The 18465-nt window shown below is 30.4% G+C and overlaps 1 protein-coding gene across 1 annotated transcript in view; it reads right to left on the reverse strand.

The window, feature by feature from the left end:
- Positions 1–1583: 1583 nt before the first annotated feature.
- Positions 1584–18465, reverse strand: part of LOC134722008 (calcium-transporting ATPase type 2C member 1-like) — a 31012-nt gene continuing 14130 nt past the window's right edge. Inside the window, exons 10-23 of the mRNA XM_063585417.1 lie at positions 17985–18109; positions 17319–17416; positions 16788–16973; positions 14934–15038; positions 11367–11523; positions 10555–10725; positions 9965–10113; positions 9295–9458; positions 7870–7938; positions 7521–7637; positions 6632–6779; positions 5591–5686; positions 3290–3431; positions 1584–2258 (exon numbers count right to left, since the gene is read on the reverse strand). Of these exons, the coding sequence (XP_063441487.1) occupies positions 2134–2258; positions 3290–3431; positions 5591–5686; positions 6632–6779; positions 7521–7637; positions 7870–7938; positions 9295–9458; positions 9965–10113; positions 10555–10725; positions 11367–11523; positions 14934–15038; positions 16788–16973; positions 17319–17416; positions 17985–18109 (1852 nt within the window). The 3' untranslated portion in view covers positions 1584–2133. The remainder of the gene's footprint in view (positions 2259–3289; positions 3432–5590; positions 5687–6631; positions 6780–7520; positions 7638–7869; positions 7939–9294; positions 9459–9964; positions 10114–10554; positions 10726–11366; positions 11524–14933; positions 15039–16787; positions 16974–17318; positions 17417–17984; positions 18110–18465) is intronic.

Genomic DNA, 18465 nt, shown 5'->3' on the forward strand with positions numbered 1-18465 from the left:
AAAAAAATGGCAATGATGTTGGTAATCCACAAATATTTACAACCTGCAATAACAATGCACATAGAAACAAACACAGAGAACTTAAAATTACCTATATTAAACTGTAATTTTAAACACATTTTTTTGTGTACAAAAAACACTATTTGTCTAGCAAATTTCTTCTGAGGATATTTAGTAACACTTTTTTTCTTCTTTGAAACATTTTTCATAAAATAAACAATCATGATTCATTCTATTTTGTCAAAAAACAGAAAATTTTATAACAATTTTATTATGGTTCAGATAAGACAAAAAAAACAAGAGCTTTGAATTTTTTACTAAATAGAAAAAGGAAAGGTAATTGGAATCAAACAGAAAACCAAGGACTTAAATATACGTCCCTGAGAAAACATACCAAATAATTTGGCAATAGTTTTTTTCAAGAAATAGTAAAATAAAAACAAGCTAGCACTTTTCCCAATAATATTAAAATCAAATATTCAGAAATAACAGTAGTCATATGAAATCACCCTGTTACAATAAGAACCATTCATCTCTTTAAGTGGCTTATATTTTTTTTAATCTTTTTTCAGAAGCTGATGATACTTTGTACAAATCAAAATTTTCTAGGTTGAATTTGAGCAAATCCATGGTTGAACCTCAAAAGGAAGATTTTTCACCTTGGCAGTTTTGATTTTGATACCAAACCATTGTAAAAAGTGCTGAAGATGAAATTGATATGAACAGTTGCAAGACAATTGGTGAACATATGTTTGGTTTGGTTGTATAAACTTAACCTGAGATCATACCTGTCAACCTCTGAAAATGAAAAGTCAGGTCATGACCTGCATTGAGAAAAAAAATCTCAGGTCATAACGCGTACGACATTTTGCGGGCTCAATTGAAGAACAAAAATATGTTTACATATAATTTATATAGTCAATATGTATATAAAACAGTTAGAACATGTATACAAGTTTATTTCAGACTATTGTTATATTCCATAGTAGCAGACTTGGCATTCTTTAAAAGAACTGCACTTGGTTTCAGTTCATAGCAATGCAAATGTGTATTCATTTTACAAGAAAGAAGAGCACACAGTGTATCCTTATTAAGATCAGCCCTAAACTCTGTAGCTATTTTCTTTACTAAAGAAAATGCCCTCTTACTGTCTGCATTGCTGTTTGGCAAAAAACTGTAATGTTTTAGCAAGTTTTGACAAAACAAAAAATCTTGGCTTGTTAAGAAAAATGTCATGCAACTTGGACATTTCTCCCCAAAATGTACCAATGTCAGTTTCAGGGGAAGTTCATCTAATGGGGTCAACTGATAGTCACTGAACTCATCTTGTAGCTTGTTGAAAATATCGTTACGTAGCTCAGGTAAACAAGTCCTACATTTTGACTTTTGGTTACATTGAAAAAGACCGATAAAACCGAAGGTCGTATTACTTCTAAATACCAGAAATAATTCCAGTCAGAAATCCGGGTGAAACGGGTAATGTTAGAAATTCCCGGGACCCGCCGGGTAAAGAAAAACTCCCGGGTGAGAGGTGAAAATAACGGGTGTCACCCGCAAAAAACTGGTGAGTTGACAGGTATGCCTGAGATTGATATAGTTAAATATCTTCCCAACCCACTGATAAAATCTGCCATGTTTGTGCTCACAAATCTTAGTTCTGTTACACTTTTCCAGTTTGTTTGTCTGCACAGAGAATAAATAAGAAGTGTTAAAATGAACACTTGGTTCATAAAAGAGTACTACTACATTAATATGCACATACAATTCATCTTAAATTGGTTAAATATTTCATTTGGTTTTGCCAATTTACACAACATTCTTTTTTTCAAAACTTCTTATTGCTTTAACACAATCCATAAATATAGACAAAATTAAATTAAAGTTAATTTTCCCAATGAATTATTGAAACTTCCAATTGAGAAAAATAACCAAAAAAAACTATTGCAAAATATGAGTAACTAATTGTATATATAAAAACCCCAGAAAATCTATAACTAAATACAAATCTTACAAGTTGTCAAGTCTTACAGTTACAGCATTTTTTTGTACATATTAAAAATTTAGGAATGTTTGTAAAAATATTATTTAGTATCTAATTTTCATTATAATTCAGCACAAATACAATAAATTTGATCACACAATAAAGTGTATATCTTTTTCTTCTTCATAAAGAGATCGTCCTCTTTTCCTGAATAAAAATTTTCTAATTTCTGATACAACACATACACTTGAGGTTAAAAGTATCAGGAAAACAAAATCTGAAAAAAAAAAAAAATATTATTGTCATATATCTTCATTCTCATAAAGCCAAAGCATTACATCAGTACAGAGATAACAACAATAACTATTTACAATATATACTAAACAAGGAGAGAGGTTACAAAAGACGGGAGGACAAACAATAGTATTGATACATTTCATATACATTTGTATAAACAAAGCTTCTTCAGGACTGGTTTTTGTGTACGTGACATACGTTCAGAGAACTTAACTGTATTATGTCGTTGTCCAAAAAAGGAGGATAATACTTAGTACTTTTTGTATCGAAAAAAGTACATTCCAATATATATAGTGATATTCTTCTCCAATTTGTTGATTGTTACATTGATGGCAAACACTGTCTTCTCTTAATACGTTTTGCCACCTTCCTGTTTCAATCAATTTGTTATTAGTTGTTTGAAATCGACAAAGAAAAACAGCTTCTTTAATGTCCAAAATATTAAAATATTACTCAAATTCACAGTTTTTCTTAATTTTTGTTGTTGTTTACAGCTTTTGAAACAATTAAAGTTGGTGCTTTTTATAGCTGACTATACAGTATAGGTTTTGCTAATTGTTGTAGGCAGTTATGTAACCTGTATTTGCTTACATCAATATCATATGGAATTAATGGATAGTTGTTTTGGTGGCTACTGTAGCCCATCACCAGACTTTTAAATGAAACAATAAGCCATACCATTTACAACAGAAATTAAGCTCATAATACCCAATAAGTTTATTTTACCCCTGTACTTAAATGCATTTGTTTTTTGATGTTTCTCATCAATATTGTTGTTTGAAGAAAAAATGTGTGTATATTTACCTATATGAAGTTATTTTCTTTCAGATCATTACTTCATTCTTTTGAGGAATCAACTCAGACGATACTTTGTATCTATAAAATATGCTCAAAGGCATTTAAAATAATGACCTGTGTCGGTCTGTCTTTTATTTGATCAATCCTTACACCTTTCGCTGTGTTCTACAGCAAGAAAAACCTTAAAATATGCATTAACTATAACATATTTACCTGATAAATAAAGAGCCTCTGTTTGAAAAACAGCCTGTAAAGGTGGAAAATATATAACAAGGAGCTGACCAATGATCGATCCTCCGACAGCTATCACAAACATTTTATTGGTAAAAAGTCCTACTTGAAACACTGATTTTGTCTAAAATATAAATAAAGATATTAATGCATATTTTTTTTTATCACAGAATAATGCAATATGTACATGACTCCAATCTATAATTTAACATGACAGGTGCCATAAAAGGTGCAGGAAATGCTTACCCTTCTGGTGCACCTGATTTCTCTCCCAGTTTTTAGTGGAGTTTGTGTTGTTTCTTATTTATTATTTATAGATGTTGATGTAAATGTCCTTTGATTTTTTGAGTCTTTTCTTACTCCTTGGATTTGATTGTTATTGTCTTATACAGATTTTCCATTGAAAGGTAAGTTATACTGAAATAAACATGAAATGAACATGACTTTTGTTTTTTTCTCTTCAGATTTTGTGAAATGAGTTAAAGAATAAGTTTCTTGATATTTGGGATGTAGATTGATTTCATATAGAGCCTTAGAGGTATGTTTGATCATTTAACTCTCGATGTATTCCACATTTTTGTGGTTTGCTTAAACTTTCAGAATTAATTCTGTTTCTTCAATACAATATTTTAGTATGTGGGTTTGTTGAAACAAACCAAAATGAAAGTGCTAACCTTTTCTTTCATTCAGATACAGATTTGGTAAACACTTTTTATTTAAACAAGAGTGCACACACTGAAATGTCTCGCCTTCTTTACTAATCCTTGATACTATCTTTATAGACCTAAATATAAAGCCACATAAACTCAACATTAACCAAGAAAATGAAACATTGATCAATGAACCATGAAAATGAGGTCAAGGTCAGAAGAACCATGCCAGGCAGACATGTACAGCTAACAATTCTTCAATACAACAAATATAGTTGACTTATTGCTTATAAATAAAGAAAAACAGACCAAAACACAAACACTTAAAACTTAGCAATGGACCGTGAAAATGAGGTCAAGGTCAAATAAAACCTGCGTAACCTACATATAGATCATAAAATATTTCCATACACCAAATATAGTTGACCTTATGCATAAAGTATTAGAAAAATAGACCAAAACTAAAAAACTTAACTTTGACCACTGAACCATAAAATGAGGTCAAGGTCAGATGACACCTGTCAGCTAGACATGTACACCTTACAATCATTCCATACACCAATTATAGTAGACCTATTGCATATAGTATAAGAAAAACATACCAAAACACAAAAACTTAACTATAACCACTGAACCATGAAAATGAGGTCAAGGTCAGATGACACCTGCCAGTTGGACATGTACACCTTACAGTCCTTCCATACACCGAATATACTAGACCTATTGCTTATAGTATCTGAAATATGGACTTGACCACGAAAACTTAACCTTGTTCACTGATCCATGAAATGAGGTCGAGGTCAAGTGAAAACTGTCTGACAGGCATAAGGACCTTGCAAGGTACGCACATACCAAATATAGTTATCCAATTACATATAATAAGAGAGAATTTAACATTACAAAAAATCTTAACTTTTTTTTCAAGTAGTCACTGAACCATGAAAATGAGGTCATGGACATTGGACATGTGACTGACGGAGAGTTCGTAACATGAGGCATCTATATACACAGTATGAAGCATCCAGGTCTTCTACCTACTAAAATATAAAGCTTTTAAGAAGTGAGCTAACACCGCTGCCGTAGCCGCCGCCGCTGGATCACTATCCCTATGTCTAGCTTTCTGCAACAAAAGTTGCAGGCTTGACAAAAAAATACTAGACTAGATCAAGATGCAATTAAAAAATATAATTCTAAAGTCATCACTGTTATATAGGCAATCATTGGTAATTTTGGTTTTTGGTAATTATTTTTTAACAGTCCACATGATCACCTCATTATAAACTCATATCATATGTGCTAAATTTAAGTTGCTGTGACCACATGGCCAATATAAACTACCTAGAACCAGAATTTTTAAATTTTTAACCTTATACATAATAGACTACTGGAAAAAACAATGCCCAGCCCTCCCTATCAGTATATAATTGGATCAGGAAAGGCATTAATTTTACTGTAAGATTTGGCCTGGATACTAGATAATTCTGATACAAAAAATGCATTTCATGAGCAGCCAAAAAATTTCTAATAATTTAAGTATTCCATTCATAACTTTAATTTTGAACAATCAAATTTTAAGACAACATATAAAACTTTAAATACAAAAAGCGAATCACTAATATTAGGAAACACCTACCTGAGATCGACAACTTAAAGCATTAAACATATCAAAGAATACAAAACATGTAAACGTCATCGTTGTGTCTCGTGGCGTTATTTTATTGTCACTCAACTGAAAAATAATTATATTATGAATAATACATTTGAATCATTATCTCAGACTTAAAATATAGTATATACAAATACTTATAGATTATTGTTGATCATCTCAACAAGATTGATTTTCTCGCTTGAGCCAGGACGGTGAAAGCGAGAAAGGCAGTCGAGTTGAGATGATCAATGATAATCTGTTTATCCCTATTTTACCTATGACGACGTTGTCAATTTCATTAGCAACACCATGTGGCTCCTTAATTTCTAGCAATCATTTTCCATCTCAAGCAAGTAGCATGATATGAAAAATTATCACAAAAAAAGATCAAAGGAAAAATGCACAAAACAGCATTAAATATAAATAACAGAGCCTGGTGATGTTATCTCAAAAATTGATACAAGTTAAATTTTGTATACCTCAGAAAAGTCTAAGATATTTATAACACAGATAATAAAGCTTTTGACAGTAAAATAACATATAACAAATCTTAACAATCTTTTGGTTTCTTGGTTGAGTTTGATCACAACTTATCTCAGCTTTGAACAACATATTATTTGGACACTTCCCTTTGGTTGACTACAGCATGGTAATTCTAGATAAATACTATTTGTAAAAATGTATATGGCTGAGCTACTGTCTCATTGCTAGTGATAAAATCCAAGAATTCAAATGTGGAATCAAACAACTGTATTTCCCTCCCCTCTTTTGTGACTTTCTGTGTCATGGGTTGCTGTCTCACAGACACATATACTGTATCTCCTTTTATTTGTATGTAATTTTTCAGAGATGAAACTTAGAATTTTTTATATTAGAATTTTTTATAAAGTAGTCCAGTCTTGTTATTATAGATACAAACAGTTATATCATTCATGAGTTTCAGAATCAAAACCAAATTATGGTAGACTTGGTCAAATTTTAGTAACCAAGGGCTACTGGAGCTCTACTACTTTGAATAGTACTTACTTCTCTCCAGAATACCCAAAGTGTTCCTGAGACTATAATAGTAGCAGATATAAGTATATTAACAATTAAACTCCTTGTTATTATAGGATCTTTGACCTTCCTTGGGGGTCTTTTGATAACATCATGGTCCACTGGTTCTACACCAAGACTGAAATATAAACACAAGACATCTTTATATTACAATTTATTACAGTGAAACCATAAATAAAACCATAAAACTGTAAATAGAGTACTGCTGTTATAAATAAAAGGATAACATTTCTGTGATCTTTTTTTAAATACAATATGATTTTACTGTAGATTTTAAATATTTCAGTTTTACCAAGGAAACATCAAAACTAAGTTCGTAGAAGACATTAGATAAAGCCAGAAAAGGTTTTAAAGATATCCAAATAACAAAACACTTGCCCCTATTTCAGTTTATCAATTACTCAGCTGTGACCTTGAACTTCTACTTAATCAGTAGCTACCTCAAAATTATTAGGGTTTTCATTTGATTATTATTAAAGTAATCACAATTGCTTACATCCTCTTCTTTGAACTTATGTGGCATGTGTGGATAGAAGTCTCCAGGGGAGGATCCATGATTTTAGGTAAGAGGGAGCGCAAACTTCAACTTTCATCAAGCGAAGTGATGTAAAAAAAAATCTTTATTAAGCTGAGGACATATCATGCTTTGCAAATTTTAAGGGGGGAGAGCACAACCACCATGCCCAGCCTGAATCAGCCCCTGGTCTCATTGGCAGTCTTACCACATCTCCCTTTTTTCATATTGGTAACACTATTGTTTATGAATCAAAATAATGTTGTACAAAAAAACGTAATGTAGAACCAGACAGAATTCATTATTTTATGCTCCTAAATTTTTCTATTATTTATCAATACAAACCTCTGTGCAGGTGGGCCATCCATTATTATATTAATCCATAATATCTGCATAGCATTCAATGGATTAGGTAACTTAAACACAGTACAAACTGCTATCAAAGATAAAGCAGCTATACTCCTGTTAAAATGAAAAAAATACAGATACAAAATTTTTCAGAGAGGAAACATAATGACACAGTTATGACACAGTTAAAAAACCAGTAAATTAAATTTTTGATAATTTAATAAATATAAGAAGAATATCAGGGGTCCAATCCTTTTGAAATCATTGTCTTTATTTTGTGAATTATTTTTATAAAATATTTCAATCAAACATTTCCATGAAGTCTAAAAATAACAGTAATACTTACGTGCTAAGCTGAAATCTGACAAAGTTCCTTATATTATAAAATATAGATTTTCCTTCCTCAATTGCTGACCTAAAATATAATAAAGGAATATTTTCGTTCTGAAAACTGTAAACATAGTAAGTATAGAGATAAAAATCTATGGAGAAAATATGTCTAAATCATTTGATCATTTCTGTTTGCTATTAAAGCATATCTATAATACTAAAATAATGAGGTCCAATTTGTCAGCTGTCATCAGGTAAAAACGACGAATCAAAGATTTCAACTTTATATATAACTAATATAGTACAAAGGTGTAGATTAAAAATTACACCACTCCAGGCCCTTTTGTTTCCCCGTTATTAATATTGCCAATAATTAAGAAGTTCCAGGTCGAGTCCGATACCGATATCAATAATATATTCACCTGTTACCTATTACCTTATCTGTATGTTCTTCATCTGACAGGGGCACCACCAAACAGTGTATTCAGAATTAATATGCTATATACACGGGTCATAATCACAGGGTTGACACTACTAAATTGTCAAACTGTTACCTATTGTAGTATCTTAATTAGTAAGACTTTCTAAGATAACAATATGAATACTAAAAATCTGGACTTTAAATAAGGCGTATAAGTACAGTTTTCAATTTGTTAGTGGGCATGACGTAAAACAGCGAATCAAAGAATTCAACTTTATTTATAACTAATATAGGACAATGCTGTTGATTAAAAAATACTCCATTCCGGGACCTTTTGTTTTCCAAAAAAATAATATTACCAATAGTTGATAAGTTCCAGTTCGATGGGTTCAAACAGAAAGACTTGAAAGCAGAGAAAACTGTGCATCTTATAATCGGCATGACTTTATCAGATGACAATACTAATACTAAAATAAGGAGTTATATACTTTAATTCAGTCACAGACCCGCCCCGATATCATGGGTGTGTTCTAGTATAACTTAATAAATCACTAAAACATCAAATTACTTGTTAATAATTCTTACTGTCCTGAAAAATTACCATTGCAGGATGAAGATGAAAAATGTAAAATTTCATGCAACAAAATTACACTGTAATAAAAGGATGAAGTGATATTTGAGTTTCATGTTTGTTTTATAAAATGAAGTACTAACATACATCCATTTAATAATGTTTTACATATTTCCTATTGCTTTGACAAATAAACTTTATTGTACAAAAACAATACATTTTATTGTATACTGTAAATTTAGAAACTATTGCAAGGTTTTTTGTGTATAATGCGACTGGATGAGTATCGCAATAATAAGAACTGGATTCTGATATCTAATGCATGTGTATGTATGCATGTTTTCCTAAAATTGCAATAATTAATCTCGCATTTACGTCCATTCCTCCAAAATTGCAGCAATAAATGCACACAATAATTTCTAAATTTACAGTACTTATGAGATACTTACAGTGTAACAGAGAAATCATCATCGACCAGTATCATGTCTGCTGCCTCTTTAGATACATCTGTCCCTGAACCAACAGCTATCCCAATATCAGCACTTCTCAGAGCTACAGAATCATTAACACCATCGCCAGTCATACCAACAACATGACCATTCCGCTTTAATGCCTGAAAAATAACAGATTATCTGCCCTGTTATAAATATCTTCTTTTTTCGAAATTTCATTTTAATTGAGATACAGAACTATCTTAAACGATTACAAACAATAATAAGAAAAGTGTGTATAAAAATTGAGATCAACACACATGTTCACAAAATAGTCATAAAGACTAGCATACTAATATATTGATGAAAGAAAATATTTAACCTTTTTAGACTTTATAAAGTTATTTAGAGCTTTTTTTTTTTATTATATATATCTTAAGGTTATTTAAATTGCTGAGGTGGTGTCAAATCTCCTTTATTATAAGGGTATTATTGATAGTTTTATAAAAGCCTTCCATTTAAGGACCATTTTCTAATTTGTGGAAACTGTATGGCCTTGATCAGTCATTCTCAGTTTCAACTGATTTCTTTTATTTTGAATGTTTTAACCAAATGGTTTTGACTTGTGGAAACAGTACTGCATTGAGATTTCATATGATTATAAATATAGAATTGTAATTTTACATACCCCCACAATTTTATTTTTATTTTTGGGTGTTGTCCTATATAAAACAGTAACACTGTCTATAACCCTAGACAACTCATCACCATCCATGTTCTCTATCTCTTTACCAGACAAACATTTGTTTCCTGCGGTATACAGCCCCAGTCTAGCAGCTGAAATAAAATTGAAAATTAAGAACAAAAGAAATCTTAGCATATTCACAAACAATCTGTCAATGTCATAAATGGCAAGGTTGTTATATTTCTGACTAAAATTTGCTTAAAAATTTTCAAAGTCTCAAATATGAGCAGAAATTACCCAAACAATTCAATAACAGCAGGTACACAACTTCAAAACATCTGCAATCTTCCTGTGGGAAAAGTTTCTTAATAACATGCAGAGAGTTTGTCAATCTCTCTTCAAGAGATATCTAATAAAGCATCCACATTCTGACCAACTTTGAATTTAGTAAGGATCAGCCAAACATAAACTCCACATGGCAAGGGTTTTACTACCAGTCAGAAGAAGATCAGGGAGTGACAATATCTTTATACCCCAGTCAACCTTTGAGCTTTTATTTTCAAGGAATGTGATTTAATAATTATAAATCTTACCAATAGCTTTAGCTGTTTCTTCTGCGTCACCTGTCAACATCTTAACAGCCACGCCCCCTGATATTAATTCTTCAATGGCTTCCTTTACTCCAGCTCTAGGTGGATCAATGATACCAACCATACCAACAAACACCAAGTTGTTCATACTGGGTCCATAAGCCATGGCCAATACTGAAAGTAATTTACAATTAACAAATATTAATATGTGTTTTCTATTAAAAAAAATCTTTAAGAGAAGATGCTTTCTGACAGAGTGACTGTAGGACAAATATATATCTTATATTTACATTATTGTCCTTTGTCTCTGTTTGTCTCATTGGCAATTATACCTTGTCTCCTTATTTATATAGAGTAATTTCCCTTATTTTTGTAATCTCAGTCCTTGGTTGTTTAAAATCTTCTCTAGAATTCATTACTCATTTTTATCACTTTCCATGTAATCATATTGATCTGATACTTAGAACTAAATACAATCTTACATCCACATTTCTGATTAAATAGAGAGTTAACTAATCATATGATTAACAAAAGACTCACAGAACAGTTTAGGCTATTATGTGTAAACCCCAAATCAGTTTTCACACTCCCATTCATATATTCAATTATCTAAACTTTCTGCTTTCATCATATTTGTAAACTCAAACATAGACCTTTAATAGCTGACTATGTAGTATGGGCTTTGCTCATTGTTGAAGGCCATATGGTGACCTATAGTTGTTTTAAATTTCTGTCATTTTGGTCTCTTGTGGAAAGTTGTCTCATTGGCAATCATATGATATCTTCTTTATATAGTTATCCTTTCTTTCTATTACCTCGTAATCCAGAACTCCCCATGACTGATGCCTCATGGTTATATTCAAGGATACGCTTTTCTGTTAATGTTTCCAAATGTCCTTCGTTGTAAAATTTACTGCAGTTATTTAGAATTCTTTCCAGGGCTCCTTTCACAAAGAACATGTACTCTTTTGTCTAAAATTACATTAATTAAATTAAAAAGCTGCAATTCCAAACACATAAAAATATATATACTTTAATTAAGAGATATTTTGATTCCTATCTTTTAAAATCTAGTGAATATCAGGGGATATAACTCACTTAATTATTTTTTTTATAAAGGAATGTCCAGTACCCTAATATATCTTAAGGTGTATCAGTTTGTAGTAGAATGCTTCAGTTCCAAATTTGAATGCTGCCATTTCACTATGTACTGTAAATTCAGAAATTATTGCGAGGTTTTTAATATTGCGAAAAATACAACAGAGTTGTACACCTAATAATTTAATCTCACATTTTGAAATATTTCATATGATCTAAATAGGATTTTTCTCAAAATCATAAAAAATAAAGTCACATTTAAGTCTAAAATGACAAAATCGCAATAATAAATACACGCAAAAAAATCTGAATTCACAGTATTAATTTTAAATTCAGTTTGAATAATTAGCATGTAAGTTTCTTTAAAAGAGCTTACAAGGAATGAGATTCATATACAGATTGGTTAAACTCTATGGTAGTGCAAACTATCAACACTGGCACTTTTCATGGTAAATAATCTTAAGGTGCAAAGTCTTCAAAATTGTATGGCAATATTTGTGAATCCTTTAGCTAAAACTGAATATTAATTGTTTGAATAACCAAGACAGTATCATGTGCAAAGGTAAAGGAAAAGACACTAGGAAAGAGTGAAAGTACACATTAAAAAATCTGTAGAAATTAATAGGTTTGAGATATGTCATAAAGCAAAGGAAGGAAGTTAATTACACTACAATCAAATTAACAAAAACAAAAGATATTGACATGAAATCAATTTGATACTTAAAAGAAAATATCAACATGTTTAGAGAAATGATAGCTATGACAATGTAAGGACTTATTTGTAATAGAACTTCTATAACTAATTGTCTCAATTTTTAACCATTTCTTTCAGTTTTATATATTTGGGGTCAATTCTAAAATGAACTAAATAAACTGATTACACAGAGGCTTTCTGAGATACTATTCAGAGTATTCTTTTGTCAACTAAACATGAGCACCAAAGATGGATTTTCCATTAATATTTTAAAGTAGAAATGAGTTTGTTTAATACATTGAATGACATAATGTTATAGTAAAGACATTCTAAATGACCGCTTGCCAAAATATTATTGGCACTATTCTGATGCATGCATAGTTTTCTTACAGAATTGAGTATCTTTGTCTTTTAGAAATTGGTAGAAAAAAAACAGTGATGATTAAAAGACACTTGAATTTTTCTTTGTTTCTTACTGACAGGCCTGTGTAGAAACATTAAATACATTTCTATGAACCAACTAATTTTTGTTAGCAAATTTTGCCCCACTAAAGAAATATTATGTGAATATAATTATAGGTAGATGCAATACGACAAACCTTACTATTCTCTTAAATGAATACACTGTCAGAGTTAAAAATCTCAACAAAAAATAGTCTTAAAATATGCAAGAAAGAGATCAACAGAAACAAAAGTATCCTTTGAAATTTCTAAATTACAGTATATAATCTAAATGATACTTTCAATATTAAATTTAGTACTACCATGCAACTTGATGTTAGAATCCCTATAGTACATGTCACAGTGCATGCAGACAATAAGTGCAGAAAGGTAAAAAATTAAACCCATACCTCTATACCATGCTACAAGCACAGCATAATTGTCCATTAAAAACTGATCAAATGTTTCATTTCAATTAATGAGAAATTCTCCAGACTAAGAAGTCTGTATAACACCTAGTTGAAGTATATGTAATTACCTTATTTCATATTGATTAAAATATTCAAGAAAAAAAAATCAGAATATACTATGTGATAGCTGCAGATATTTAAAAAAAATAGTTTCAGAAGAAAAATGTAAGATTTGAAAAATCAAAATAAGAAATTAACATTTTGAAACAACAATCAATAACTGTTAGAAAATGTCAAATATATGCTTGTCTAGTCTGTCAAATGTTGGTAAAAAATTACCAAAATTGATATTTTGATTAAAATTTCTTTGAGAAAAAACATGTATTTCATCATCTATATATTGAATTTCAAATCTACTTGGGCTAGCAAATAGTAAAAGGTATTGGGATGTGCAATATTTCATGCCATCTGTATATTTATAACATGCATTTACTAAATAGATAAGTGAAATTTTCATACAATAACAAGATATTTATCACAAGATTAATCTAAAGTTACATTTAATAGTTGCCTTGTTCCACAAATCTTCTTCTTAAAATCATTCATAGCTGGTATCATAAATTGAGATACCTTCATATAAAGTTATATTGTTTGTTGGTTACCATGGTTACACAGAATGGGTAAACTGAACTAACCACGCTCATATGAGTATTATAGCAAGTATGGTTGCAAGATACAAGAATTGAATTTCATCTCTTATGATGAATTTAATTAACAAATAATATTACTGTAGGTCAATAACTTGAAAGATTTTAACTAAGATGCAATATACTTCACCAAAACCATAGATTGAGTAATGATTGGCATAATTTTGGACAGAACATTTGACAGACTCTGGAAAAGATTCTAGATCCAAATTTAAATGACAATATTTTCATACATTACAAAAATTCACTGGTCAATATAGCCTGAAAGAAATGAAGGTCAAGGTGACCAAACTACCCATTGAAGTTACTCAGACTTTCTTGGATACATACCATAACCACACTGCATCACTTATTATTTACAGCCGATTGCTTTGCGTGTGCATGGAAAAAGAAGCCTTTGTTAGATTTCTTTTTAGCTGAACCGTGAAGTAATTATTAGGTAAGTTATATTATTCTCCTTTCAAAAAAGTCTAGTCTTACAGACAGATAGATTGGTTAATGAACAAGGACGTAATAAAAATCTGGTTTTGAAGAAAAAGACAGGCAAAACCTAGCCATAAAAACCCACAAAAAACACTGATCAACAAAACAATAAAGAGTAAATATAAAAGTTTCAAAAAACAATGTGCTGAATGTTTCAATAAATAATTTAATAATAATAACAAAGAATAATGAACACTGTAACCTGATCATTTTAGTCAATTAACAGCTTGAACAACAAACATATACTGACCTAAGGCTTTGTTCTGGCCAATCTTGGTCAATATATAATATATTTTACCTCAATTTGAAATAAAATTTTCAAATCTGTCAGTACATTCTATTCTGTTTATGAATAATGCCAAAACAATCATGTTTCTATTGTCAATGTGTGATATTTTTGTGTTTTCTGGTAGCATGATATTACAGAGAAAATATCAGGAAGCAAATTCAAAGGTAAACAAATGTTCAAGTTACAGATCAAAATTTATCATGTTTTTTATACATATATGTGAATTTTATATATAAGTTCTGAAATATAGAAACTCTCACCTCTCCATATTTTGGTGTACACTTAACTGCCATAAACTTGGTGTCAGAATTAAATGGCATTTCTTCAAGTCTTAAATACAAGTCTCTTATATGATGGATATTTAGCTGAAATATAAAATATAATGTGAGGTTCTAAAATAAACTCATCAGAGATACCAGGATTGAAATTTTGTATTTGCACAAGATGCATAATTTATCTACAAAAGACAGTGACCCTTAAAAAAAAAAGAAATTAAAAAGGCCAAATAAAGTACAAAGTTGATGAGCATTACAGCTAATTTCCTAATGCTTGTAGAGTAAAAGCTTGGTTGGCTTGCTTGCTTTGTTTGTATAAAAGTTTACTAAAGCTTTGTAAAAAAGATTGACATCTTCAAACAATATATATAGGCATAATTAAACTTGTATATATTATATTTATGGTGACTTGAAAAACAACGGTACCACTCAGATTATGATTCTACCTTGACAGGTAAGTTTGTATCTAGCCTATAAAATACTTATTTAGCCTTGAGAATTGAAAGGTCAGTTTATCCCATTCATACAAAAGAAGTTGGTAAAATTGGCTTCATGCCATTTACCTTGTCCAACATTAAGGTCACTTTATTGTTATTGTGATATTGTTAAAGTACAAAAGAACCCTATATTCTGCCCAATGCTTAAACTTTGTGCATCTTGATTCAATTGTTTAAAATATGTTAATGTTGAATTTTAGGGGTTACTTTCGCCCTTTTTCTTACGTGTTAGTTTTCTTTTCAGATATAAAAAAACTATCGGCTTGACTTAATAGAAATTGACTAAGCTTGCAGGTTCTCTTGGGTTTTTTTTACACCAAATTCTAACGGATTATTAAATTTAGTTGCAAAATATTTTAAAAGAGAGCTGAAATTTTTTTTTTATCTTTTAATGTGAATTGAAGGTTGAATAATTATATGTGAATTAGAATGAAGAAAACATCTTGGTCCCATCTTTTGCATGTTTAGGTCATGTCCCAACAAAAAATCAATAAATATGACAGTACAATGTACTCTAAGCAAAAACACATAAGGTCACTGTGAAATAGACATCTAGGGCAGGAGCAAACTGTCAGTTATACCAAACCAGTTTGACTAGATCTTTAGTTAAAAACCAGTTTGACTAGATGTCTAGATTACTCTTGGAATAACAATGGTGTGGCCTATATTTTGACAATGTAAATAACATGAGGACCTGGATGGGTTTTTTTAATATCTGTATTCTTTAAAGTTTTAGGGCATTTTCTTTTAATAGCCTTGAAATAACTCATTCTGTAAAATTCTCATGAAAATGATTTTCCAATTTAGTCTTTCTGTTACAAGATTATTTATCAATTATGTACATTGATCATGATTATATTATCAGTCTTGCATTACAGTTACCTAAGTAACCCTTTATTTTGCACAGTTATTCTTTATACTTTTGCAATGCAGTAAATTATTTTCTTTTCTTTATTTTGATATTCATTTTCTATATTCTCTATTATTTTTTGTTGCTATTACATGTATTCTCTATTCTGTAAACCCCATTCTGAACCTCATAGGTAAACTTCTTTTGTATGAATGGGATAAACTGACCTTTCAATTCTCAAGGCTAAATAAGTATTTTATAGGCTAGATACAAACTTACCTGTCAAGGTAGAATCATAATCTGAGTGGTACCGGTGTTTTTCAAGCCACCATAAACTTGATTGGACGTTACACCAAGTACAATTGTACAATATACAAACAAATCAAGCAAGCTTTACATGCACCATGAAGTAAGCTGAAAGTACCAAAATTTTCACGAGATTCTAGATTTAGATTCCCAAGGTAATGTGACTAAATAACAAAAACAACCTACCTTCCATGCAGCAGCTATAAGTGCTCCCTCTGTTGGCTGTCCGTGTAATCCCTCTGGTAAAATCTCAGCATCATTACAGATAACACCAACTTCTATAACTTTACTAATGGAGGAATGTGAATGTTCAGTTACAACCTCGCCATTACAGATCACCTCCCCAACAGCAGTATAACCAACACCAGTTACCTGAAACCAAAACAGATATGAAAGAACATGTAGAATGATTTTACTCTTACCACATAAAATCCAATTCAATTATTCAACACTTAAAATTATTAATAATATTTTTAATCGAAAAATTCTTTTACATGTTTACTGATGTCACAAATTTATGATTTACTGTTAAATAAAATCTACAAGTCATGTTCTACAACTATTTCATCAATATCATCAGTTTATTTGGATTTACGTTTACAAGGCACATGGACAGATAGACAAACAGGTTGATTCCTAATAACTTCTCCCCATAAAACAATTTTCCTCTTCCTATAATTCAGTAATAAAATGAAGTTATTTGTGATTTTTGGTTACCTCTGCACGGCTACCATCAGCTCCATAGATCCTGGTAACAGTCATTTCATTCTTGGTCAGTGTCCCTGTCTTATCAGAACATATCACTGTAGCACAGCCTGTAATTAAAGTTAGCAAGTAGGAAAATCTTTTGAACATTTAAATCATTCATTTTATTCTGTATGGTTGATTACATCAGTTGTGAAAATTATTGTCAAGATAAATTAGTAATTTCATAAAAATAATTTCCTTCATGACACTATTATCATTCAGTATTCTACTGAATATCTAATAAGCCAAATTTTTTATTTTTTATGTCTTTTAAATATCATCCATAATCCCTAATTCAACTCATAATTATAATGCATTGAACAGCATGTATTCAGTGGTTGCCTTTGATTGATATATATTTTATTTGTGCTTTGTTTATTGTTTTGAACATAATCAGGTTGTTGTTTGCTTGGTTTGAAATATTTCACATGTTGTCATATTGGGCCTTTAATAGCTTCCTCGACAGTATGTTTTTGTTTATTGTTGAAGGCAGTCCAGTGACCTACATTTATTTACATCTATCTCATTTAGTTTCTGTTGGATATTTGTTCTTGAAGATTTGATAAAAAATTAAAATGAAGTACAGATTATATCCCATATTTGGTTTTATAATTTGTTTGTTATCAATATTTTTACCTAATGTTTCAACAACTGGCAATTTCTTGACTATAGCTTTTCTTTTAGCCATTCTCATTACACCAAGTGCCAGAGTAACAGTCACCACAATGGGTAATCCCTCTGGTATAGCAGCCACAGCTAAACTGAATTAGAAAAGATATTTCATTTGATATATATACTACTAAAGGAAGAGACCGATTTCATTGAGCAGCAACACCTATGAAAACATACAAAGTCAAAAATATTTGTGATATGACATATAAATATGTAGCGTTTTTTTAATACCTAAATTTGTTTTTTCAACAATCTTTTTTTCCACAGAAAATGCAAATTTTTTAGAAAATATCCCAATTCTGAGACTGTAACCCATCAGGTTATTATACACTTTCATACATGGTCAATCGACGTACTGCCTGCAAAATTTAAAAACTCTTTGTTTCAACTCTTGTCCAATTGTACCACATTTTTACAGGCATCTTCTAATATATGTTAAGTTGAT

The sequence above is a fragment of the Mytilus trossulus genome, chromosome 6 (assembly GCF_036588685.1).
Source record: "Mytilus trossulus isolate FHL-02 chromosome 6, PNRI_Mtr1.1.1.hap1, whole genome shotgun sequence".
In the NCBI taxonomy this organism is placed as follows: domain Eukaryota; kingdom Metazoa; phylum Mollusca; class Bivalvia; order Mytilida; family Mytilidae; genus Mytilus; species Mytilus trossulus.